Source organism: Mesoplodon bidens (assembly GCF_964165515.1).
Source record: "Mesoplodon bidens genome assembly, chromosome: 10".
Taxonomy (NCBI): domain Eukaryota; kingdom Metazoa; phylum Chordata; class Mammalia; order Artiodactyla; family Ziphiidae; genus Mesoplodon; species Mesoplodon bidens.
This window is the reverse complement of record NC_138172.1, coordinates 42,726,536-42,753,029: the sequence shown is the minus strand read 5'-3', so window position 1 is coordinate 42,753,029 and position 26,494 is coordinate 42,726,536. Positions and strand designations below refer to the sequence as shown.

At 46.2% G+C, this 26,494-nt stretch overlaps 1 protein-coding gene across 1 annotated transcript in view; it reads left to right on the top strand.

Moving 5' to 3' along the window:
- Window positions 1-24,950, top strand: part of EXOSC7 (exosome component 7) — a 29,245-nt gene extending 4,295 nt beyond the window's left edge. The window contains exons 2-8 of the mRNA XM_081246595.1: window positions 3,630-3,731; window positions 4,035-4,129; window positions 10,445-10,610; window positions 15,725-15,795; window positions 20,132-20,255; window positions 21,312-21,467; window positions 24,701-24,950. Of these exons, the coding sequence (XP_081102721.1) occupies window positions 3,630-3,731; window positions 4,035-4,129; window positions 10,445-10,610; window positions 15,725-15,795; window positions 20,132-20,255; window positions 21,312-21,467; window positions 24,701-24,805 (819 nt within the window). The 3' untranslated portion in view covers window positions 24,806-24,950. The remainder of the gene's footprint in view (window positions 1-3,629; window positions 3,732-4,034; window positions 4,130-10,444; window positions 10,611-15,724; window positions 15,796-20,131; window positions 20,256-21,311; window positions 21,468-24,700) is intronic.
- The last annotated feature ends 1,544 nt before the right edge of the window (window positions 24,951-26,494 follow it).

The window sequence follows — 26,494 nt, the reverse complement described above, 5'->3', positions numbered from 1 at the left end:
CGTACTACAGTTGAATAAAAATTGTGGTAGGGCGCCAGGCTCTGAGCCAGGCCAAGCAGGTTTGGAGATTTCCTAAGCCTTTTATGAGGAAAAGTGGATTTTTAAAAGTCCTGTGTGCAGTGATTCATGGACTTTGTTTTTCTCCTGTTGTGTGCTTTTTTTCTATGAAAAAAATTATACTTTACGCATCCCTGGAAAGGGAAATTTGTAGCTTTTTTGTTTATCTCTTACTTGTCACCGGAGCCTTCCTGACTGAGCCTTCCCCAGGAGGCAGAGACTGATTTAAAGGCTGGAAAGGCAAGCTCTGGTGAGGCCCAGTTTTCTGACACCCCTCCAGCCACATTTTGGAACAGTGGGTTGTCACTACAAAGGGTTGTGACTAGAGTGAGTGGTAATTTAAAGCAATAGTGGGGAGCCCTGTAGCCTTGCGGCCTCCCTGCTTTCACAGTCGTCATCACCATCATTAGGACGAACTGGTATAGCCAGCCAGTTCGTCCTTTGAGGGAGGCCTGTGCTGCCTCCTTTGCACAGTGAAGAGACTCTTTAGAATGCAGGAGACTGTGTGGAATTGGGGTTAAGAGCTCTGGCTTGGAATTCAAGTGCTATTTACTGGCTATGACGTTGGGCCAGCCATTTAGCATCTTTCAACCTGATCCCCATTTGTAAAATGGAATGAAAATTTGCTCTCTTACATTACAGGGTTATTGCGAGGATTCAACATGTAAAGTGTATAGTGTTCCTAGCACATTATCTGGTCGATAGTAAATGCACATTAAATAGTAGCTACTATTAGTTCTTGCAAATAGTTGTGGCTCTCTTAATTTATAGATCCACAGAATTAGAGACGCACCTTTGAGGCCGTTGAATTCAATCTCTACATCTACAAATGAGGAAATTAGTCTAGAGGGGAAGGGTTAGGGTTAGTCCTAGGTCAAGCAGCTAGTTAATGGCAGAACCAGGCCTGGAGGCCATGACTGATGCTCCTAGTGACTGCTCACACTTGTGCCATACCTACAATCCACCAAGGACTCACTGTAAATGCTGTTTCTGGGCCAGGTGTTCACTTCCTAGCAGGGCACACCTGGGGGATGGGGCAAGCCGAGATTGACCTAGGATGCTTTCATGTGGGTGGGGGTAGGTGGGGTTGTGAAGAGACACAGTTATATAGTTTTGGGATCCTCCAGGGAAGAGGACTCACTGTGTAGAGTTCAGGAGACTCATTCTCCTAGACTTGAAATTCTGTTGCTTTTCAAGAACATGTCTCCCCAGGCTTCAGATAGGGATTGCCTCCAGGGAGGGGATGGCTGGGAGTCGACGGGCTGCAAAAGGACTTCAACCTGATTTAGGATGTTTATTTTCTCTCCTTTAACAGGAGTTTAAAGAGTTGAAACAAACAGGACAGATGGTAGTAGTTGGTACTGTGTGGTGGGAGTATTCAGTGTTTTCCTTTTCTGTATTTTAATTTCTCAAAATAAAAATGTCAATCAGATACACAGTGAGCCAAGCAGTTTAAAGATAAATCTCTGACAGATACATACTTCAGAACAGTGGTGGCTTGTTTGTTTGGTTTTGGTTTGTTTGTTTGTTTTTTGTTTTTAACATTTTGAGAAGCATTCATCCCTTTGAGAATCTGATGAGGCTAATGATTTGTTTTGCTGAAAGAAAGACCTTTCAAAAAATGTTTGCAGAGAACGAGGACAATCTCTATGAGCTGATGTGGAGTGATTTCCTGCATATGTATTGTTAATTGTTTAAAAAAAGAAGCTATGTGTATCTGTAGTAGGCCATATTTTATATAAGAAAATAAGGGATATTAAAAATACTCTTATCTGTTCATTTGTGCAAAGGAAGTACATGAAAGATGGACTGGGAACTAAAGAGATTGGTGACCTGCCTGGAGCTGGTGGGAGGGGGTAGGAAGGCAGTGGGGGGCGGTGAGAAGAGGGATGAGGGGTGAGTGACATTTCTCTGAGCACACCTTTTCTGATAGCTTTGACTCTTAGAGCCCTGGTGATAGTAATTAAAAGTAGCCAGGATGTGGGGGACCCAAAATGGAACCCCAGCAGTTACAAATGAACTCACGGGTACAGATGAGTAACAGAGGCACAGGAAGGATGGGGAAAGACAACTAGAAACAATATTTTGAGAGGGTGCTGTAAGGCTAAAGACAAAAAGAACTCTACACAAATACTGTATTAGTAAATTTGTTTTTCACAGGCGTATGGCGTAGTAATTCTGAAACTACTTTATGTATATACAGAGATTTAACAAATACATAAATACATTGTAGATAATGAGAGCCAGGTTTCTCCCTGTCTGAGAAAGAAGTTACAAATCAGACAAGGAGGTAGGTTAGAACCAGCTCTCAGTATGAACGCATGACTTTTTAACAGATACGTGGATAGACACAGAAATAAATATAGGTGTGTGTATGTGTGTGGGTTAGTACACATACGTATATTTTCTAGCACTGTTCTACTGAGACGATCTAGAAGCAATGATACCCCAGTAGCGATGAACCTACTTAGCACCCAGATCCTGGTTTTTAAGTACTATTCTGCAATGAAAGGAACCAGGGCTCCTTGGAACAAGGGCTGATCCCAGGGCTGGGGCAGGTAAAATACAAGCGGCTGGAACACCTTGTGTTGTCAGAAGTAAAGAAGTGCTCAGAAGAGATTGGAGACATGTCGAGAGAATGCAAGAACCAACCCAAAGGAGCTCCCAGTGGCCAAATCTGGGACACTTTGAGCAACAAGATAAATAATGGAAGTCCTGGATTACAACCACAGCATAAAATAGTTATCTATGAGTTGTACCGATAGAAGTAAATAATTGAGGAAGTAAATAACTGGGGATAAGGCCAGGCAGTACGTAGGCCACGCTGAAACCCATCCTCTGTAGCAGGGGTTGGCAAACTTTTCCTGTGAAGGACTAAATAGTAATGATCTGGGGGCTGCAGGTCATGTGGTCTCTCTCTTAACCCCTCAGCTCTGCTGCTGTGGTATGAGAGCAACCACAGAACACCTGAGCGAGTGGGCACGGCTGCGTTCCCGTAGAACAGCTTATGAAAACAGGCGGCCCGCAGGCCTAACTTTGTTGACCCTGTTCTAGAGAATGCCTGTTTTAGAAGATCTTTTAGAACATACCAGTTAGTTGTTTTTAGCTGTTTACAGACTAGATCTGATTGGGTTTGGGGGGTAGGAGGGCTACAGCCAAGACAGTTGTACCTGTAGCTCTGACAATCCATACTTCTTGTGACTTCAGAATTGCAGATTTGGAAAGAGACAGCTTTTATTTTGTCTGTTCAGATTTTGTTTGTGTGTGCCTGTTCTGTATAGTGGTACGTAGTTTGGACTTTGTGCTCCGACAGACCTGGGTTGGAAGCTGAGCTTTGCTGTCCCTAGCTGTGGGACCTTGGATGTGAGTCGCTTAACTTCTCTGAGTCTCCATTTCCACATTTGTAAAATAGTAATGTTATTACCTATGAGGACAGAATTTTTGGATGAATCACTAAGAGAAAAGGAGTTGTTGTACCACATATTTCTCTGTGGGGGGAAAGGAGTGAGTCAGTTGAAGAGTCTGTTAGAGGTTTAGGATTATAACCTTAGGATTTTGATTGTTGCACTCAGGAGGACCTCCGCATGGATGGCCGTGGCTGTGAAGACTACCGATGTGTTGAAGTGGAAACTGACGTGGTGTCCAACACCAGTGGGTCTGCCAGAGTCAAGCTGGTGAGTACTGTGGCCACAGTCTGTGCCCAGGTGGAGGAATGGGTAGGCTCTAGGGAACCAGTTGCAGGCCCCTCTGGGCTTTTGGAGTGCATATTGTTCCAAGGGAAATCTAAGACCCAAGCCAAACTCTGGGAGGGGGTCTGTATGCATCTAAAGGACCCCTCACCTTCTCAAAGGGCCACTTTCCAAGTCCCGGCACTGATGCTAAGCGAGTCCCCTGGAGACGACGTCTGGGAGAGGAGGGGGTGGTTGGGTGCCTGGCTGCCTGCCCCAACTGAGGACCCTTCTTGCATGTGTCTGCAGGGTCACACAGACATCTTGGTGGGAGTGAAAGCAGAAATGGGGACGCCGAAGCTGGAGAAACCAAATGAAGGTTACCTGGAGTTCTTTGTTGACTGGTCAGTACTCTGCAGATGTTTTTAAAGAAAAATGCTTTAAAAGATAGAAGATTCAGAGAATGAACCTCTGGTTTCTTGTTGAGCCCACTTTTACTTTGTACTTAATCATCATTCACCAGCCGGCAGGTATTTACTGAGTTCTCCTGTGTACCAGGCACTGGAAAATGTGAAAGGAGGCCTTGGCTCAGGTCCTGCCCTTGTCCTAATCAGCTGGCCCTCGCTGGGCCTCATTTTCCCTGTCTGAAAAAGGAGGGTGTCTGCCAGGCAGCCCGGCACATGGTAGTTATGAGAGTCAAATTAAATGATGTCCTGTTTCTCTTCCTGCTCTAGTTTTGCAGAAAACTTTTCATGACTTGCTTGGCAGAGCAGGGGCTAGAGCCAGCCAAGCAGCCTGACAGGCCAAGGGGGTGGCAGCTGGGCAGGCAGTGTGGGTACTGGGAAAAGCAGAGACTCCGCAGTCTCTGCAGCCAGCCTTGTTGCTGGCTTCCTTCTCTGGCTAGCTGTGTGACCTCAGGCTAGTTACTCAGTCCCTCTGTGCCTAAATTTCTTTATCTAAAATATTGAGATAATAATACTGTTGTGATGATGAGGAAGCGAAGTAATGAAAGTAGAGTGAGCATCCAGCACAATGACTGGTTCAGTGGGCTTTCAAAAGTGTTCTTTCTCTCCCTCGTGTTACCTCCCCTTCTGGGGGTTGGGGCTTTTTATCGGGTTGCCAGCCCAGTCTCATCTTCTACCTGTAACTCCTCTTCTAGCTAGGTGGTGACAGCAGACCTTCTTGAGGTGGGTAAGGTTCTGTCGGCTCACGGTAGGTGCAGGTATATAATGTTGGTACTTTACTGGGAGGGGTGGCAAGACCGCCCCCCACATTCAAACATTTCCTGAAAGGACTCACAGGACTTAGCATAGAGCATGGAGTTGTATTCAGAGCTGTGATTATCACAGAAATGCAGCAACACGTGTGTGATGATTCTGCCTAAGAAAACCCATTAGAGATTCAGCACCCAAGATTTTGACTGGGGCTGGTCACATAGGCACCCTCTGCTTTACACATACCAAAGTTCCAGACTCCCAGAAGGAAAGCAGGTGTTTAGCATAAACCACGTTATTCGCACAGTCTAGGCACAGGAGACCCAGTTTACTGTTGACTTGAGAGCCAAGTGTCCAGATGCCAGCTGAGGACCAACCTTGCAAGCAGACCCTTCTAAAGGTAGCAGCCTTGCACCTGCAATGCCAGCCCTTTTCTGCAAAGATGCTAACCCACATTTGCACAGCGAGTTACAGTCTTCCAGTCTTCACTTCCAAACACAGAAGTTGATCCTCACAACACTCCTGTGAGAGAGATGACAAAAGGGGTTCAGAGAGGGTAAGTGACTTTCCTGGGATCACACAGCTAGTAATGCCAGCTCAGGTCTATCCAGTGCTGAGTCTTTGCTCTTTCTACTTCATGTAGCCTGCAGGAGCCAGCTTTAGAGGGATATCTTGCTTAGAGTTTTCAGAATGTGTCTGCGTTCGTCTTTCTGGCCAGTTTTCCTTCCAGCCCATCCATGCCCCGGCCCTGGCCCCTCCAGAGCAGTCTCCTCTTGTTTCTGCCCAGCTGCCCTCAGCAGTCTGAGTTGTCCAGTGGAATCGGCCCATCCTTTAAGTTGCTGTGCATGATGGTGAACTTGTTAAGGCCTCCAACTTATCCTTTCCTTTGCTCGTGGAGGAAGAAAAAAATGCCTCTCCTGCCTTGATCTGCCTGATTCGGTGCAGTAAACAGTCACTGAGGAGCAGACGCCATGTGTTAGGGGCTGTAATTTGCTTTCCTTTTCTTCCTCTTCATTATCCTTCTGCCTCATTCATCTTAGGCAGACCAAAGGCAGTCAGCCCAACCACACCAAAGAGAGGGTGTTGCACTCAGATGCTTGGTATAGGAGACACGTTTCATTGTGGCTCTGTGTCTGAACATGACTCCAGTTAGCCTGCTGCTCGTGTCCCTTTCTTGTCTCAGCTGTAAGAGGGTGGCTCCAGGGTGAGAGGAGCCTTTGAGCTGTCTCTTCCCAAGATCTGGCTTCTAGAAGTAAACCTCTTTCTCCTGGCTGAGAGTGGCTGCCTGCTGGTCTCTTTTCCCCCTTTGTAAGGCTCAAGAGAACCTCACCAGGCCCAGAAACTCCATTTCCCAGGGAGTACTCCTGAGTCTGTTTCTCAAGGTGGCACCCTTCGGCATCTTTAAGTGGCTCAGCGTGATCAGCCCAGCGGGTAGAATCACCATGAGAGATTCATAAAACCCTATTTTCCTGCAAAGAAGAGTGGAGGTTACCAAGCACCACTGGCTGCCACCTGTATCAGAACCTCATTTGCATATTCAAGGAGCAACTCATAATTGTGTAAACAAATAAACCCCTTTATTTCAATCCAATCAACAAGAATGGCTTCTGGGCACCTGTGGCTATGCCCAGCCATAAGGGTGCTGCCCCCAACCCCATCCAGGCCCCAGGTGTGGGGCTTCTGCTGGAGAGCTCAAGGCATGCACCCATCCACAGGCCGAAACAGAGTTGTTACCCGGTGGGAGGGAAGTAATTGGGCAGGGGGTGGCTCCTGCCTGACTGAGCCCAGCTTGACTTAACCACTTACTAGCAACTTTCATGTTTTAATTATTTAAATTACCAGTGGTAATTACCAGAGAGGTCACAGAAGACGAATTGCTTTTCTGCTAATTCCTTCTACTTCTATTTGTCTACTTGGAATAATATATGGAGCCTGGGGTAGACACCTTCTCCCACCCCAATGATTTTCCCTGGGTCTTAGAAATGATGCCCTTAGGAAAGGGTACCCGTGACACAGACCCTGATCCCCATACCAGTGGAGGAGGAAAACCTTGGGGTTCCTGAGATCTGCTCCAGGGATGCCTGGCAGCACTTTGACTAAACTGGGAGCACACTCGGACCTTCTAACTCCTGTCGCTATGTCTTTGTTTTGTTGGTTGTAGCCTGAGAATAGGCCATTTTAAATAAGAAGCTTGAAACTGGGAAAAGATGGTTTCCATCTAAAGCCCAGAAGGTAATTTAGTGAGCTGGTGTTTCACTCTGGTTACCACCAGGTGGCAGACCATCAAGTCACTTCTTGGCTCTCTGGCCACCACGTTCATGGGTTTAGGAGCTGTGTTTGGTCCCTCAGAGAGGCTGCGGGTTGTAACTGGAGGAGGTGAGGAGAACAAGTTTCGTTCATAGACATTTCAGCGTGCCTGGCACTTGTCACTTCTCTGGGATCTCAACTACTTTTAAATGTGACCACTTGTTTTTTTTTCACTAATATTGAACTGAAAGTTTCAAGTCCTGAATTGGTGGGTGAAGCCACTTGATCTCTGTTCCTTACCTACTTCGTGCTGCTTGAAGGGGGCACCATTCTCGGCTGAAGGGCTGGGGGTGGGGGCAAAGCAGAGAAGCAACCTGCAGAAGTCATTTGAGGCTCGCTGTGCTCTGAACGTCTCCAGAGCTAACGATATAATTCTCCCAGGAACTTCAAATAAGGGCTTACGATGAGACACTCAGAATGTGCCACTGTTCCCATACCCATTTATAGGGAAGCTTTTGCAGGCTCAGAAGTGAGCACATGTGCTCCCTGAGGAATTGGGACCTACCTGGGGGCTAGATGACTAGAGGGGTAAGGCCCGGAGTCATCCTTGGCCCAGGTACCTACTAAATCACTTTTTCTGCCGCGGGCCTGGCCTGGCCTGGCCTGGCTGTAAGGCTTCACAGATTTGCAGGCTAGATTGACAGCAAGGGAAACAACAACGGGCCTAGTGTCTGAAGTCCTGTTCCAGGTAGACATAGGGCCTTGATCTCAGCCTAATCCAGTTAAACCAGAGGTGTGCCAAGCAGGAGGAGCACAGTGGAGGTGATAAGTCAGGAGGTCGGAGAACTGGGAGGGGCAGCGTTCCCAGGATTTTTATGTTTATCCAGCTCAATAAGCGATTTCCCAACAGCCCTGGAAGAGGGGCTGGGTCATACTTTATGAAGGATCTGAATTGGTTTTGGTAATTGTAATTATAGAAACCACTTGTTTTATGCCAAAAACAAACAAACAAACCAAACCCAAGTATATATTCCTCTACTGAAAGAAAATATTGTGATGCCTGCGAACAGGAGTCTAGGATTACCAGCCTGCATTCTCTCGCTCTCTTTTTTTGCTTGGCACTTAATAGAGAAGCTTTTTATTTAGGACTCCCTTGGTCTGCATTTGTTGACTCCAACATTTGTGGTCTAGTAATAAGTCCCAAGACCAGAGCACCCATTCATTACCTTGAGGCATAAGACAGACCCAAGGAGCACTAACCTGACTAATGTTAGGCTACAAGCCAAGCATGCTGAATTACACATTCAGGGAGAGTCCAGAGCAGGAGCTTTCCGTAGTCTCATGAGCATCCTTTCTCTGGCCACCAGCTATGCTGAAAGAGTTAACCTGTATTTTAAAAAGGAAAAAAAAGAAAAACCTTTTAAAATGGGAAAATTTTCCACTTTAAACCAGCCCAATGTCAAAAAAAACCAATGGGGGGTGGTTTGGTAGGTAAATTATTTAGCCGATTGTCCTGGGAAGTTCTTAAACCATCCCTTCGGGCTGTAAAAGCCTTAGTGCGTCAATCCCCAGTAATTAAGTTACTGAGGATGTGGCCCACTGTAATCAGGGAAAGGTCAACATTTTAAGCATAAGCATCTCTGCCTGGATTTGTTTACACAGTGATCTATTTAGATGCGTTTTTAAACACTTAAGAGATGGGACTTAATATTAATGGCTTAGCGTTTAAATTAGAAACAGGTTGTCTTTTGCTAGCCGTGCAAAATAATCAACTTGGTCTCTAGTGACTTGGTTATTTTACCATAAATGAGCTTCTTTTCATGGCTTAGTGCCCGAGTCTGGCAGAGGCAGTGAGGTTGCTATGACAGTAATGAAGTTTCTCATAGGGGTTTTGAATTGGGGCTCTGCTGGCTCGTGGTAGTAAGGGAAGACTATGAAAGTAGCAAAGTTATTATACAATGATACACTCTCATTGTTTTAGGATTCATCTTACATCTGTATTAGAATGGACCAGACAAAAGGGACACTTAAATATATTAGGTGAGGTTTCTTTCAGCATTACACAAATGGGGTTGGTACAGCCTTGGGCCTTCACATAGGTTTTGCTTTGCCTGGAATCCCCCTGCGTGTCTATGGTCTGACCAGCTTCTACTCATCTTCAGGTTCAAGGCCTCCTATAACCCTCAACACTGGTTGACATCCCTCTTGACCCCCCCCACTCCTCCTGTTTGCCCACTATCGTGTGACTTCCCCCAACAATTGGAATTGCTGACTTCGGGTCTGCATTTGCCTTGCTCAGTCTCTAGGTCTCCAGTGCTTAGCACAGGGCCCGGGACCTTCCAGGTGGATGAGTGGATGGACAGATGGATGGGGACCAGAAAGCTTCAATGTGTGATTTTGTAGAGACCATCCTGAAACAACTGATTTCTTATCTTTCTAGGCCTTATTTATTACAATAAAATGATTACTGGAATGTTTATATATCTCACAAGTGTATTAAGGATTTGTTTTCATTAAGCCAGAACCCTCAAAAATTTCCTGTTAAACACTTTGAGTAGTGCTTAGGGTGGCAAATGTCGATGCTTGTTCATTCTTTGTTGAGGTGATTTGGCATAAAATTAAAGAGGCTAAAAAGGAAAAAGTTTTCTCTAGAAAAATGAAGTAAAAGAGAGAACCTAATATTTAAATCAGCCAACAGTCTTATTTTGCTGCTTTTCAGTACCATGATCATCTAAAGTTAATGACATAACTCTGGCATACTGTTATATATATATCTTCTAAATCATTCCAGGAAAGTTATTGTACCTACATTGTGGTTTTTGCTTTGAGAATATCATATCATCATCTAGGGATGGGGTATATAATTTAACCCCTCTGTAGGCCGGACTGATTCTCTAGGCCTCTCTGGGCCTGCCAGAGAAGAGTCTTTATTATACCCTCAAGATACGAGTGTTCATTATTACTGGCTGAGGTTCATCTCACCAGCGTTCTTGTTTCTCTTTGGATAAATATGGCTTCTGTAGAAATCAGTGGGAACTCCCACCACACACACTGACACATCCAGGACATGGTCCTGGCCTGGCTTATTGCGTGTGTCTGGAGGCTGGAAAAGTGTCAGATGTATCCTTTCCTCATTTCAGTGACTTTCCTCATAGTGCTGGTTCTTCCAGCATCCCCCAGGGAAACTGGAACAAAGCCTGCCCTTTTGCTCTTTGCATTCGACAAGACTCACCCCTTTTCTGTTGCCCTTCTATATAGTTCAGCCAACGCTACCCCTGAATTTGAAGGTCGGGGAGGTGATGACCTTGGCACAGAGATTGCTAACACCCTCTACCGGATATTTAACAACAAGAGCAGCGTCGACCTGAAGTCCCTCTGCATTAGTCCTCGGGAGCACTGCTGGATTCTCTACGTGGATGTGCTGGTAAGTATCACATTGCTGTACTGGCCACACTCTACCCTTGTTGGAAACCAGTTGGCCTACTTTCCTCCCACTGCTTTTTCCGTCTTCAGTTGGATGCTTTCAATTTCCAGGGTGAGGTTCGTTGGGAAAAGATTGGTCTCCTGTAATAATTTTTAAATTAAATACAACATAGTAGTGCACGTATAATGCCATCTTACAGTAAAGTTACAGTCATATCATGGTAGCACCTAAAGTTATCCACAGAGGCTGTCAGGGGAGAAGAAAACAAGAGATGCTCTCTAGATGGTGCCAAACAGAGTTGATGGGCAGAGTTTAGACAAGAAGGATAATGGAAAGATGATGAGCTCTTTACATGCATTTTCATGTAACCCTTACAAATGTTTTGTGAGTGGGCACTTGTTTTCCCCATGTATAAGTGAGGGAACTAAGACACAGAGAGGTCAAGTAACTAGCCCAGGAGATCTCAGCTTGTGAGTAGCGGTACTGGGCCTCAAAGCCAGGTCTGTTTAGTGCCAGAGCTGGCTCGTGACCTCACCAAGCCATCCTCCCTTGAAAACACCCTGTAGCCCAGCTACTCTGAGTCCCTCATTTCCCCAGTGAGGCCCCTGAGGCCCTGCCTCCTCCCTCCTCCAGAGTCTGCGCCTGCAGGAGTCTTTCTAGGCTAGCCCTCCATTTCCTTCCTGGTGCTTCCCTCCCAAATACTCGTCTGCCCAGTTTTGGGCACTTGGCAGTAACTTTTCTTACAGCTGTGATTAATTTTGCCAGTCTCTTGTTCATGTACAGGCTCTTGTTGGGTCTATTTTATTCCTTTTCATTTAATTTTATGAACCTTGAGATCAGTGGCTACATTTTCCACTTCATATTGAAGTGGAAGGGCTAAGCCAGTGACCAAACAGTTTCTCTAATGAATCTGAAGATAAAGCCCATCTTGTGGACTGATAGTGAACTTCATGCAAGGAACAGCCCAGCTGTCTCTAATTGTCGGCCCTGCATGAAACAAGGCAGGGCTTTCTGGATACTTTTAAATTAATTTGATAATAGGTGGGCACAGCTAACCAAAAGAGAGCAGTGCTTACCATTGTCTAGCAGGTTAGGGCTGTTCTGAATGCTGATGCTAATGGGTAAAAATAATGAAATTACAAGTCCATTTGCTTTTTCTCATCTCTGGTAAGCGGGATGTATTTGTAGTTTGATTCCTACCAAGCAGGTAGTTTTACACGACCTGGTTTTGAGGAGGCGGGAACTGGCAGCCTACAGTCATTACCGATAAGAGTCAGGCTTCATAGCTGCCCAGGGAGGTGCAGCCCTGCACACTTGTGGTTTGGTAGGAGGCTGGCCTGGTGAGGGGGCCTGATGCTCTTTTGATTCAGGCAAGAAGCCTGTTCTCTCAGTGCAGGCTCTTGAAAAACTGGTGAACATCGTAGGGACGTTATCTCAGCTTAGAACCAGCATGCTTCTTCCATGAGCAGGGATATATGGTGAGCAGGAGTGTCTCGGGTGCATTGTGTCTTGGTCACCTGCGGCCCTTCCTTTCTTTTCTTTCTTTCTTTTTTTTTTTTTTTTTAATTTTTGGCCACACCCTGCAGCAGGTGGGACCTTAGTTCCCTGGCCAGGGATTGAACCCACGCCCCCTGCAGTGGAAGGCAGAGTCTTAACCACTGAACTGCCAGGGAAGTCCCAGGCCTTTCTTTTTAAGACTTTTTGCATTTGGATTTCTTCTCTAATATTTTTTTTTAAGGTTTTACTTATTTTGGAAGAAGATGTGAGCTTTTGAAATGCTGTCATCTTCAGAAAAGTTTTTAATGAATTAGAAAAGCATTTTAAAAATTACATTATTAATGAAGTAGATTACTTTCTGTCATTCACATAATTGCTTTCAGCCTTGGTGGGAACGTACTTCATGCATGTGAGGTAGGAGATAGGCTTTTGTTTGGGGTAAGTTTTTGTCCTACATCTAAAAATACATTGAATACATTGAGTCCATGTTTGAAGCAAGATGGTGGAAATCCAGTCCTGTCACTGGGATTGCAAAAGATGAATCTCCTGTGATTTATTTTTACCGACTGGTCTGGGTAGTCCTCAGGCAAAGCCCATCTTTCAAACAAATATTCACTGGGCAGCCTTCCATGCTTTCATACTTTTACTGCAGGCACAATTACTTGAAACCTATTATACTCAGATGATCCACCTGTTTCCAGTATTGGTTTTTTTCCCCAATTGCATTATTTTATGAGAGTAGAAATTTACCATCATGGAAACTTCATTCATCTTTGCTCTTCACAGTCTTTAATGGTATACTTTTTACCCCAAGTGGGATAGCTTTGGACTTCATTGCACTGATGTACAGGCGACCTTTGGTGGGGAGGTGGGTCACAAGGCTTGTCTTGCGAGGGTTCCCAGGAGTGGTGATGAGACCCACATGTGGTCTGTGTGTGGTGCCAGGAGGTGCTCAACACGGGTGTCTGAGAGGACAGTTGGGGGAAACCCAGGAGGAGCAGGATCTTTGTGGGGAGGCAGGTTTTCTACTTGGTACGCTGTACTTCCTAGCAGTGTGGTTTGGAGGTGTACCTTATGAAAAGAAGGCCCTCATCCTCAGAGGCTAACAGAATAAGATGTCCTGTTCCCCTAAAAGAGCCATTGTAGTATTTGTGCATCTGACGGGAGGTGCATCTGTGACCAAGTGTGTCTTCCTTCCCCTTCCCCAGCTCTGCTCCTGCCCCACCTCTGTTACAGGAGGGGTTTTCTCCTCAGCGAAGGTGGACACCTATGACCTCTCTGGGACCACAGTCCAGTCTTTCTGTAACACTAGTTGTCCGGCACCTCCCCGTTTCCTCCTAGCTCGAGTAGGCCTGTTCAGACAGCCCAGTCAGGCTGCTTTGGGTCTCCACATCACCCCCACTCTCCCCCTGCTTCTTGGCTGTGCCACCGTGTTTAGCAGAAAGATTCTAGCTAGGCTGGGCCTGCTTGGCAGCAAGAGAGGAAGGTAGGGTCTCTGAGCACCTCTTATGTGCCAGGGATGTAGGGATGTGATCTCATTTAGTCCTCATGGCCACCCTATAGAGAAGCATGGCTTTGCTTCACTGAGGGGGAAACCGAAGCTTGGAGGACATCTGGCCAGCAAGTGGCCGAGAAGAGTGTCAGACACACGCTGCCTGGCCTGGGTTCCTTGTCGTGCGGTACCCTGTGAGGAGCCAGGCAGGCAAGCTGAGGCCTGGAGTTGGGTGCCTGCCCTTCGGGGGCCCCTCAGCAGATACTTAGGGTTCAGCATTCCGCCCTCTCGATTTCATCTTTTGGTGATAAGCCAGAATGTTGAAAACCAATGTTTGTGTCCGGCCTTAACGGGACGTGGTGCAGGACAGTAGAAAGGGCTCTGACTGGCTGTCAGGCCCCTGAGCCCACCTGTCAGGGAAGGGTTGGCTGAGGTGCTCTCCAAGTCCTCTCCAGCTTGGAGGCCTCACAACTGCTAGAGCAGACGTCAGCATTTATCTAGCACTTTCCTTGCATAAAGCAGATACTGTGGGCAGCAGAGTGTAAAACGGTGGTCTTCACGCCTGGCCAGTCATCAGGACCACCTAGGACCCAGAGTAAAAAGCAGCTTCCAGGGCCTCACCCTGCATTGTTAATAAGCTCCCTGACCCTGCATAGCCAGGGTTAGGAACCTGCGCTGTCAACAGTGAAGATGGAGAACATGCAGATGCACTCAGACAGTCTGTGAGGACAACAATGGGAAGATGAAAGAGCAAATTAGTATTTATCTTAAAACACCTAGCTGATGCCTACTGTGTGCCAGACACACTTCTAAGGGCTTTACAGATACTAAGTTGTTCAACACTTCTGGGAGATAGTGTGGCTTTCACCCTCCATGAGGCGCAGAGATGTTAGGTCCCACCCTGGGTTATTCAGTTACCCAGCAAAGATAGGAATCAAACCAGACTGTCTGGCGCAAGAGTCTAGCCAGAGGTGGGGGCCATGCTGTAGTCTGTACTTGAACCAGGGTACAGGAGAGCTAGTCCAGTTGCTAGACAAACAAGATGCAGTTACAAGCCAGTTGGTAATACTGGCTGGGGGATCATATTCTAATAAGCAGTAATTATTCCAGGCTGTAGGAGAGATGGTGTCTGCGCTGGAGGTTTGCCCAGAAAGCTTAAAGATGGGAATTAGAGTTTGCACTGGGTATGAATGAAGTGCGTGAGACATGCCAGGTGTGACTGTTGATTCTTAGTAGAGTTTGGAAGGCCTGGGTTTAGGGCCTGCCTGTCTTCCATAAATAATCACCAGTCTCCTCCTTCCCAGCAGCCCTTCCTCCTGGGCTCTGAAGATAAAGGAATGAACAAAACCAACAGGGTCCAGCCTCACGAGTTGACAGTTCAGATGAAGAGGAGACAGACTCTAAACAAACACACACGGAAGTACACAACTTTTCTTTCTACGTGTGACTTCCTCTCCTCTCTTCCTGTTGGCTTTATTCCATAACTCAGGCCAAGGCTTCTTTAAAATAAGGAAGAAGGATGTGTGCCTTCCTCTTAATAATGTGCTGTAACCCTCCCCGTTGAATGAGCGCATGAGTACAGTCTACACTTTTGCTCATGGGCAAAAGTGTGTGAAAGACCTTAGTTGTTACTATGCTTAATATAGAACAGGGAGTGTTAGGTGTTTGAGCATCAGATGTACATTGGTAATTACGTGCAGTAGTAACTGCACTAATCAACACGGCCCTGGTGGCAGTATCAGTGGCACCATTTTTTACTTGTTTGGAGGCCAGGCATATGTTAGCAGAGATGAGAGTAACACTTGCCAAGTGCAACTGAGAGTTCCCTGGGGCAAAACGCAGGTGATGAGTTCCTCCTTCAGTGCAGGCCTGACTGGCTGAGGAGCTGCACCACAGGCTGAGGCCTCTGAGTGGTGGTACCACAGCCAGGGCAACAAGGCAGCGCATGCGGTTAGGGTGAAGAGCCAGTGTGTGTCAGTGAGCCAGGAGAGCAGCCACGCGTTCTTGTCTTTGTAAACACTTGGTTGGCACTTCTCAGGAACCAGGGTCCTTTACTTGGGATAATACTTAAAGTAACAAATGATGCTACCTTCTTCTTCTCCCCCTCACTCCCTGTCTCCCTTAGCTGCTGGAATGTGGTGGAAATTTGTTTGATGCCATCTCCATTGCTGTAAAGGCTGCGCTCTTCAATACAAGGTACGCCTTCCTGGAAACAGCCCCCTGGGCCCCTGGAGAACCTGAGCAGACACCTGTGATGGACCACTGAGGGCACTACTACTGAAGCTCGTAGGAGAAGATAACAAGGGGTTTCAGCATTGACAATGGTGGTATTTAATTTTAAGCATCAGAAAACAGGTTTTATAAGTTATAACTAAATATATTTCTGTATTTATTTTTTTGGATGATTATTTTCATAAGTAAACATGTACCATATAGAAAAATATTAGAAAACTACAGAGCAGCAAAAACAGTAGAAACCAGAGACACAGTCAGTTGTCCAAATACTGTCACTAGATAAAGCTCCATGGAGACGGGTTTTGCCTGTTTTGTACCCTGCTGTCTCCCCAGCACCATAAACAGTGCCTGACACATACTCCTTGATTGGACACGTGAATGTTCTCAAAGCAGGGTAGCAGCCTGCTGTTTGGTTGAAGTTAAGAGCAGGAAATGATGATGCCACTGTGGTTCAGCTTCCCAGACAGGCTGTGTAGCAGAGGACATGGCACTAAGCTTTCTTGGAGTTGACATTCCCTCTGACTGTTTGATGATACGGCCTTTTCCTTCTCTATGCACAAGGTTCTTTGAGGAAAGTTTGCAGCATTTGAAAATAAATATGTGGAGGAGGGTGTTCATTCCATGAGAAAGCTTACATTATGGTAATGGGGGGTCCTGGGGTACTTGAAAATGAGGATTAAAACTTCTAGGGATATAGCCTAAGGAATTAATTGGATAAATGAGCAAAGATATTATTCAAAGATGTTTATCACAGCTTCTTTGTAGTGATGAGAAGTTGGAAACAACCTGAATGTCCCAACATAGGGGATTGAAATCTACCCAGCAGCATATTTAGTATGTCTGTAAATATATATATCCCCAGATGGTCATTGTGGTTATTTTCCAGTGCTCATATCATGGGTGATTTAAAATTTATCTGTATTTTAGAGTTTTTCTGTGGGGAATTTAGACTACTTGCACAATTTAAAACAAAACAAACAAAAACAAAGTTAAATAAATGTAGGTCAGAAATTGCAGGATGGAATATTTGCTGAGAATGAAAGCTATAGAGTCCCTTAACCCTAGCTGTGCCACTAGACTCCTGGCTGACACTAGTCAAGGGTGGGCCTGGCACTTGTGGCCACTGTGAGGGCTCGAGTACCAGATGCCATCAGCAGCAGCCTGGGCTTGGGCTCCATTGGAGAAGAAAGGAAGTCACCATCTGTTGTACCTCAAGCCTCAGAAATTACTTCCTGTCTGCCAGCTGGTTTCCATGGGCACCAGGGCAAAAAGGGAGAGTAGAACCAGATGAGGCTGTTTGGCTGTGGGGGAGGTGTTGGGCAAACTGTACATCAGGATGGTAAACCCAGCTGCTCAGGATGGGGAGGACACCTGTCATGGCCATAGCTGCAAGTCTCATTCCCAGAACAAGAACAGCCCTGCGGGCAGCAAGGGATGGGGACTTGGCAAGGCACTGGGTCCCTCTAGTGTATGGAGAGACCTTTTGTACAGCCAGGGCCTTTTAGAAGGGTAGAGGCCATCCTCTCGACAGTATCCTCTAGCCCTTCTGGTGAACCATATTGTGGCCAGAGGGTTGGGAAGGGGTGTGTGTGTGTGTGTGTCTGTGTGTGTGTACGCTTATTTTTTACCATATCAAAATTCAAACTGGTTACCTGATTTGTTCAAATAGGATATTACTTAGTACTTACACCCTGGGGGCCCCTGACATGGAGACTTCATCCAGGGCAGACCCTGGCAGGACTCCTTAGTCCTTGTGGACATTCTCTGGCTGAAACTCCTTTGCTCTGGACGTTGGCTTGTGTAGGGATGGCCAGCAGGCTGAATCATAAGGGGCTTTTGTTAGAGGCACAGGGAAAAGCACCAACACTGTTTCTATAACAGTAGCTGGCTGGACCACCTCTTCCTTCCTGGCTCCACCCCACACTGGAATGAACTGACTTTATGGCTTAAATATATTTTTAGCACCCAGCTCAAGAAACAGAACACTACCAGCCCCCCAGAAGCCCTCCCACCCTGTACCCCCATGCAAGTCGCTATAGCCACGGAGGATAACCACAGTCCTAAAACAATAGATTGGTTTGTGCTTGATATAAATGGAATCACACAGTGTTTTCTCTTTTATGTCAGCCTCGTTCACTGAGCATTATGTTTTGAGACATCTGTATTGTGGCCTGTAGTCATAGTTTGCTTTTTGCTGTAGGGTGTTCCACTGTGTGAATATGCCACAGTTTATTTATCCATTCTTCTGTTGATGGATCTGAGTAGTTTCCAGTTTTGAGCTATTGCAGATAGTGTTAGTAGATAATGCAAAACAGTTTTCCAAAGTGCTTTTACCAAATGATACTCCCATTAGCAGTGTATAGAGTCTGAGTTGCTCTACATCTTTGCCAGCCCTTGGATTTCTTTTTGTGTTTTTAATATTAGCCGTTCTGGTGGGTATATCTTGGTATCACATTTTAGTTTTATTTTGCACTTCCCTGATGAATATTTAAGTTGAGCACCTTTCTGGCAATAAACATAGCCAGTATGTTTATTGGCTATGTGAATAGCCTCTTTCATGAAGTTCCTGTTGAAGTCTTTTGCCCATTTTTCTGTTGGGTCGTGTGACTTTCTCTTATGTTTGGTAGGAATTCTTTATGTAATATGTTAGTTTATATATACACACACACACACACAGAGAAATATTTTCTCCACTCTGGATTATCTTCTAGTTTCCAAATAATGCCTTTTAATTAATCAATTAATTAATTATTTAGGCTGTGTCGGGGTCTTAGTTGCAGCACATGGGATCTTCGTTGCGGCATGCGGAATTTTTAGTTGCAGCATGTGAACTCTTAGTTGTGGCATGTGGGATCTAGTTCCCTGACCAGGACTTGATCCCGACCCCCTGCACTGGGAGCATGAAGTCTTAGCCATTGGAGCACCAGGGAATTCCCCAAATAATGCCTTTTGACAAACAGAAGTTCATAATCTTAATATATATTATACACACACACAGAGGCATATCTTGTTTTACTGCACTTCACTTTATTGTGCTTAGCAGATACTGTGTTTTTTACAAATTGAAGGTTTGTGACAACGCTACGTTGAGCAAGTCTATCAGTGCCATTTTCCCAGCAGCATTTTCTCACTTCATGTCTCTGTGTCATATTTTGATAATTCTTGCAATATTTCGGACTTTTGCATTATTCATATATTTGTTATGGTGATCTGTGATCAGTAATCTTTGATGTTACCACTGCAAAATGACTACGACTTGCAGAAGGCTCAGATGATGGTTATCATTTTTTAGTAATAGAGTCTTTTTATATTAAGGTATGTGCATTGTCTTTTTGTTTGTTTTGTTTGTTAGATAAAATGCTATTGAACACTTAGTAGACTGCACTATAGTGTAAACATAACTTTATATGCAAAAAATTTGTGTGACTCACTTTATTGCAGTAGTCTGGAACCAAACCTGCAGTATCTCCAAGATGTGCCTTGTGTGTGTGTGTGTATTCAATTATAATATAATTGAATCTGTTATTTTTTTCTCCCCTTTACAGTGAGTACTTTCTGTCCTATTCAATAAATCTTTGTCTACTCCAAGGTCATGAAAATGTTCTTAGTTTTTCTTATAAAAGCTTTATTGTTTTATCTTTCACCTTTACATCTGCAGTCCATTTGGTATGTGTATGGTGAGAGGTAGGGATCGGGATTCATTTCTGGATATCTGGTTGACTAAGCATCATTTTACATTTTATTTTTTAAATTTATTTTTTTATTGAGGTATCATTCATTTACAGTATTATGGTAGTTTCAGGTGTACAACATAGTGATTCAGTATTTTTATATGTTATACTCCATTTAAAGTTATTATAAAATATTGGCTATATTTCCTGTGTGGTACAATATATCCTTGTACCATATTTATTTCATTCATAGTAGTTCATGCCTCTTAATCCCCTACCTCTTTCTAGCCCCTCTCCCTTTCCCTCTCCCCAGCATCATTTTTTTTGTTTTTTCTGGCATGCGGGATCTTAGTTCCCTGACCAGGGATCGAATCCGGGTCCCCTGCAGTGGAAGCGCAGAGTCTTAACTACTGGACCGCCAGGGAAGTCCCTCCTAGCATCCTTTTTTAAAAGACCTCCTTCCCTCACTGCACTCAGTGTCACCTGTACACTTTTGGCAGGGCTGACAGGGAGCTCAGGCATAGCATGACTTCATCTTGTGAGGCACAGGGATTCCAACTCAAGAAAAAGAAGTTATCATCCTTCCTTTCAGTTAGTGGGAATTTTAATTGTGCTTCTGCTTCTAGGATACCAAGAGTTCGTGTTCTGGAAGATGAAGAGGGCTTGAAGGACATTGAACTGTCTGACGACCCCTATGACTGCATCCAGCTAAGTGTGGAGAATGTCCCCTGTATCGTCACCCTGTGCAAAGTATGAGCTTATATCTCATGGTTTTTGTCTTCCCTGTGGATCTCCTTCAACCCCAACCCGTTAAGGTTACCTAATAGATTGAGAAGTTATAGTTTCACAACCCATATAGAAGTAGTCTTAACCCAAATCGAATAATTTTGTTATATTAGAGACCACTACCACGAGCAGCTCTTTCTTTTCAACTGGAAGATACTGGCTCTGGTCCCAGGAGCACACGAGTGGGTTCATAGTAACAGTAGCCAAAGTTTGCTAAGCTCCTACCTACCAGGCATTTCACCAAAACACCCTGAATGCATATTTCCTTTAATTCTCTCAACTCTATGGTGTCTACGCTGCTTGAGTAGTAAAAGGGTGGTTGAAAGGTCGACATTGTCCCCTCTGTGGCCCTAATGTCCACATCTATGAAATAAGGGGGTTGGAGCAGGGCCTGGGTGTCTGATACATCAAGTGTGGTTTTTACATTAGCACTGAGGCCTGCGGAGCATAACACCTGGCTGATGCTGATGTGTAACTGGCACCTCCCAAGGCTGTGCAAAGAGGCCTGCTTTGGCTGAGATTGTCGCTGATTCCATGCAGGATTCGTTATATAAAAATCAGACTGAACTGGTAAGGTTTAATTCCACCAGAATCGCTTCACCCAGGCTCTGGTGAAGCATTGGGATGACTGGAGCCACCTGCCCTTGACTCATTCTTGAACATGTCCCTTAGCATGGGCCCTCTTGATTCATCTTTGTCATCAGTGAAACTTCCAGGGGCCTGTTAGAAACCCCCTGGTTGGCCTCTGATTTGGAAGGTCTCTGAATTATAATTCCAACCACCCTTCCCCCTACCCCATATTTCCATTTCATGCTTCTGTTACGCTGGTTACACAGTAGCCTGTGATAGAGTGATCGAACGGTACTTCAAATATTTTCCATATGAGCAGAAACTAAAATAAGACCCAAATGGGAGATACAGGTTCTTTGCTGGTGTAGATATACCCTCCACGAGGCTCTCAAAAGTGGGGATCTGGGATGTGTGTTGCCCACGCACGTGCACTGCTGCCTGACTTTGCAGATTGGCTATCGGCACGTGGTGGATGCTACTCTTCAGGAGGAGGCCTGCTCCTTGGCCAGCTTGCTGGTGTCCGTGACCAGCAAGGGAGTTGTGACATGCATGAGGAAAGTGGGAAAGGGCAGCCTGGACCCAGAGAGCGTCTTCGAGATGATGGAGGTGAGACTGGTTCTGAGGCAGGTGCTTGGACCTGGCTGGGAGTGCTGGCTGCTTCCTGCCCCCTTGGTCACGCTGAGGGAATTCTCCCCATTGAGCCCCTTCACCCCAGGCTCGGGGCTTGGAGAGCAGCTGGTATGAGCCAGACGTCGCTGAGCTAGCTGAGGGTGGTGGCGGTGAGGGCTCTGGACCAGGAAGTAGCGACCTGCTCAGAAGAGTCTTTTATCCTTTCCCTCTCTCATCCTCAGTTCCACATTTCTGAATGAGAATATTGGACTGATAATGTGAAGAGTCATTTGTAACTCCAAAGTCCCAAGTTTCTGTGATTTGATGAGGGAATTGAAATCCTGGCTGACTGCTTCCTGTCCCTTGAAGGGAGTGAGCAGAGGTGGAGCCAGGGGGCTGAAGGATGGCCATCTCCGCATTCTTCGTGGGTCTGGAAGTGTTTAAGTGGAGATGAATAGGAAAGGTGGGAGACCTTCTCGAGTGTAGGATTGCTCCCCTCAGGTCTCCTCAGGCCTGGCAGCACCACTAGGGTGCTTTCCAGCTGCTCTGTACTGATTGGTCGACAGGTCTGTCCCCCACATTGGCCTGGAAGCCCCTCTGCGGCAGGGACCAGGTCACGCTGACCTGTGTCTTTCCAGACCTTCCTTGCCTCATGTCCACCTTGACTTTCCAGAAGTCTTTGAGGACTTCGAGACTGACTGACTGACTGACTGACTGACTGAATTGCCAGGAACAGAGTTAGCCAGCCCCAGTTTTTTGCTTTAGTTAACCACTGCCTCACAACACATGCCCAGAGATCATCTATACTCTTCTTTCATTTCTAGAAATAGTGACTACTCACTAAGCACTTAATGTCTGTTTTTATTTTTGTCATCTTACTTGAAAGCAAAAAATTGGCCTTGTGTATAGTGTTGAGGGCCCAAGCATATGCTCTGAAGACAGACTGCCCGGGTTGCAAATGGGGGCTCCGGGCCACAGTTCCCTCATCTGCAAATGGGGATAACAACAGTAGTCGTGCCTGCTGCTGCGGGTGTTGTGAGGGGTGGGCAGGCTGAGTGGAGGGGAAGCACGTGTCAGAGCGTCTGACGTGTCGTCAGTTTGCAGTAAGTGTCAGCTCCTACTCTGTGCCCCATTAAGCACCCTGAGTTCAGGTGTCTCCAACTGTGCATGGCAACAAGGGTTCTGCTTAAACAAAAGCTCTTAAAAAGCTTTATAATAAGTTCTACCAGAGGCCTCTAGATGAGTGGCTCTCAAATCTTGTTTTCGAAGGCACTCCCCCCTCATCCCCCGCCCAGGAGAGTTTGATGAGAATTGCAGTATCTAAACAACAACAAAAACAATAAATAATAGTTAACGTTTATTGTGTGCTTACTACGTGTCAGACCCTGTTTTTAGTGCTTTAAATAATATCGTGTCATTTACTCCTCAACAACCCTGTGAGGAAACTGTTGTTACCCTTATTTTTATAGACGAGGAATTAAGGCACGTAGAGAATAAGGAACTTGCCTACAGGCTTCACAGCTTGTAAATGCGGGAGCTAGGATTCAAACCTGGACTGTGTGCCTCCAGCCAAGAGCTATTTTAACCTCATAAACCAGGTCAGCCGTGGATTGGTGGGAGAACCAGAGTGCTGTCTAGTGAGCTGGGCTTCATCCTCCCCTGCGGCTCGGGAATGAGGTCTGCAGACCCTGCTCAGAGGGACCATGGCCCTGAGGCCCTGTCTCACCATTTGCCTCACACGGGAAGGCAGCATTCTGGAGATGCCGCTCGTGGTAAGGCTTAGAAACTCAGGTTGTTGTGCGGCTGCCACCCCCAACCTCTGCAGTCTCTTTCCTGCAAGTCCAGGTTCAGACTTCTCAAGTCCTGGTGTCCTGTCCGTCTCATCTCCTCTTCTCCTCTCCCTGCCTTCATTCACATGAATAATCAGTTCCTCTACTCGATCAACTTGGACACTTTTTCTTTTTCCTAATGTCATGATAAAAATCTTTCCAAAGTCATTTTGGACCTTAACCCTGACTTTGCATTTCATAGAACTGATCACTCCCCAGCCTGTAGACTGAGATCTTCTCTTCATATGAGTTTTCAGTAATTCTTAGAGTCTCATCCCTTGTTATAGTCAGGGGTCAAGGGAGAAGGCACACAGCCCTAGGGAGAATCCACCTATGACTCGGAGGATTGGGGTGGGGGTCAAGGCCTGGGTGCCTTTCTCCCTGACATTGTTGGGAATGGAACCAGTGGCACAGGTGAAACTAAAACTGCTATGGGAACGTGGAAGGCTTGATGAAGAGACTTGCAGTTGGTTCACTGTATTCTTAAACTGATTCATGGGCCGGAAAAGCAGTTGCCTAAAGAAAGATTTTTGTTGCATAGTTGGGTTTTTTTTGCCAGGGCCCCCTTCTTTCTGCTGTGTAGGAAATCTGTGGGTTGTCTGACCTCTTGACCTGTCTTGATTCCAACATTTCACGCCTTTAGCATCTCTGCATGTCAGTAATATCAAAGTCTCTATCCAGGTATTGACTTTGGTCCTATCTGAGCAGGTCTCCTTTGGTGGCAGGTGAATTAGAAACTGCTTATTAACATGGGTCCTCAGCACCATCTGTTCCTTCATCAGACAGACTTTTGGATTCTCTGTGGCCTCCCCATGCCTTCTCACTGCAGCACAGTGGCTGTAACCAAGACCTGATTGGGTTGACAGTTTTGCTGCTTCTAGTGGCAGCAGCTAAGGACTGAGGCAGCCTTTGTTGCTTGCTGCTTTGGGGTTTGCCTTCTTCTTCTTTTCTTTTTTTTTTTTCATTTTTCAAAATGGAGGTTTTTCCAGAATGCAACTACTATGTAGTTGGGGTTTGGGGTTTGTTTGTTTGTTTGTTTTTTTGCGGTACGCGGGCCTCTCACTGTTGTGGCCTCTCCCGTTGCGGAGCACAGGCTCCGGACGCGCAGGCTCAGTGGCCATGGCTCACGGGCCCAGCCGCTCCGCGGCATGTGGGATCTTCCCGGACCGGGGCACGACCCCGTGTCCCCTGCATCGGCAGGCGGATTCTCAACCACTGCGCCACCAGGGAAGCCCTGGGGTTTGTTTTTATATTGACTTGTTAATTAAATAAAAGTTCTGTAAGGCAGATGGAACGCGTGCAGCTTTACAATGGCTAGCTGGCGGGGAGCTTCTCTTGGTCAGAGTGTGTGTGCCTCACAAGCGGGCCTGTGCCCTTTTCCATCCCTTCTCTGTCCTGCAGACCAGCAAGCGCGTGGGCAAGGTGCTGCACACCTCCCTGCAGAGCGTTCTACACAAGGAGGAAAGCCTGGGGCCCAAGAGACAGAAAGTTGGATTCCTGGGATGATTTGCACATCAACCCCCAACTGCCACATGTTTGTTTTCTACTTTTCCTTTTAAGCTGAAGTCTGTATACATTTTTCTTAACTATTATGAATTTAAGGCAACATTTGTACATGTAAAATTAAAGTCTGTTTTCTGGTCTGGCTTGATATGGCTAGAATTCCTCAGCTGTAAGCCAAGATGCCATTTGGTGACCCCTCGGAGAGTCTGACCCTTGTCTAGTGAATGATAGCTAAGTCCAGAGGTCTGCTCCAATATGAGGGCTCTGGTCACAGGCCTCCCCAGGGAGACTTACCACCTGCCACAGGAGATCAGAACAACAACATCAAGACCTAGCAGAAAAATGGTTCAAAGGAAATGTTTATGATATGTATATTGTCAATCTTTCTCCCCTGTAGAGCCTACAAAATAAGAATCACACACAAAAAAATGTAAATTCGGGCTTCCCTGGTGGCGCAGTGGTTGAGAGTCCGCCTGCCGATGCAGGGGACACAGGTTCGTGCTCTGGTCAGGGAGGATCCCACATGCCGTGGAGCGGCTGGGCCCGTGAGCCATGGCTGCTGGGCCTGCACATCCGGAGCCTGTGCTCCGCAACGGGAGAGGCCACAGCAGTGAGAGGCCCACGTACTGAAAAAAAAAAAAATGTAAATTCGCCTCGTGTATTTGGGGGCTTCTTGGTGGGGGAGATGGAGGAGGCGCTCAGCTCCAGGTACGGACCCAGGGCTTCTGCCTGGCTGGTGAGCCTTCCCGAGTTTTGGGGGAAGCCCAGTTCTTGCTTCTTGACCTCTAAGAGATTCCCAACCTAGCTACCCTAGAGTCTGGGGCTTAACATGTACTTTGGTCCTTAGCCAACCTTTCTTATCACCCTTGTTTAGAACTTGCTTTGTGTTTTATAGCCACTCCCTGGTGTTTTGTAAGATTTCCATGTTTTATCAGCATTAAGAGGGCTGCTTCAGCGATGTTGTCATTTGATTACTCAGCTCACCTTCCTACTCTGGGGACAGAAGGAGAGGCCATTCTCAATGGCGCCAGAAGGCTCTTTCTATAAGCCTGTGTTCTACTCACAGTGCAGTGTGTTGGAATTAAGTCTATTCATGGGTTGAGCAGTCTTTATTTTTTCTCCAGGGGAACTGAAACTCCCCAATCAATCTTAAAGAGAGCCCTGGGGAAGGAGCTGATTCATGAAAGAGCATATTTCAGCCGTGGCATTTACTCTCTGCATTTCAGTTAGACAAATAGGGTAAGGAGTTAGGAAGTTATTGCCTAATGGAAAGAACATAATGCGAGCTGGAGCCCTTAAGGACTGACTCCAGAGGTCCTGGCGTGGGCATCTCCTCCCGGCACGGCCAGGTATGTCCTGTGGAGAGAAGCAGCTGCCTAGACTTGGACCTGGAGCTGCTGCCCTGTTGAGAGAATAGCCTGGGTTCTCTTTTTTCTTTATTTTTTTCCCAGTGATTGTCCTTACAGGCACCATGACAGTGCTCCCAGGGAGGCCGCAGTCAGCCTGTCTCTCTCCCCCTGCCCCTGGCTGACTGACCGTGCTGGAACATTAACAGTGGGACTGCACTGATGCAACTAGAATGTGAATAAAGTATAGAAACCTTCAGTTTTGATGATTAAAGACATCAGATAGTTGAGACAGACAGGTGGGGCCTTCCCAGGCCAGTTATACAACAGCTACCCAACTGGGCCT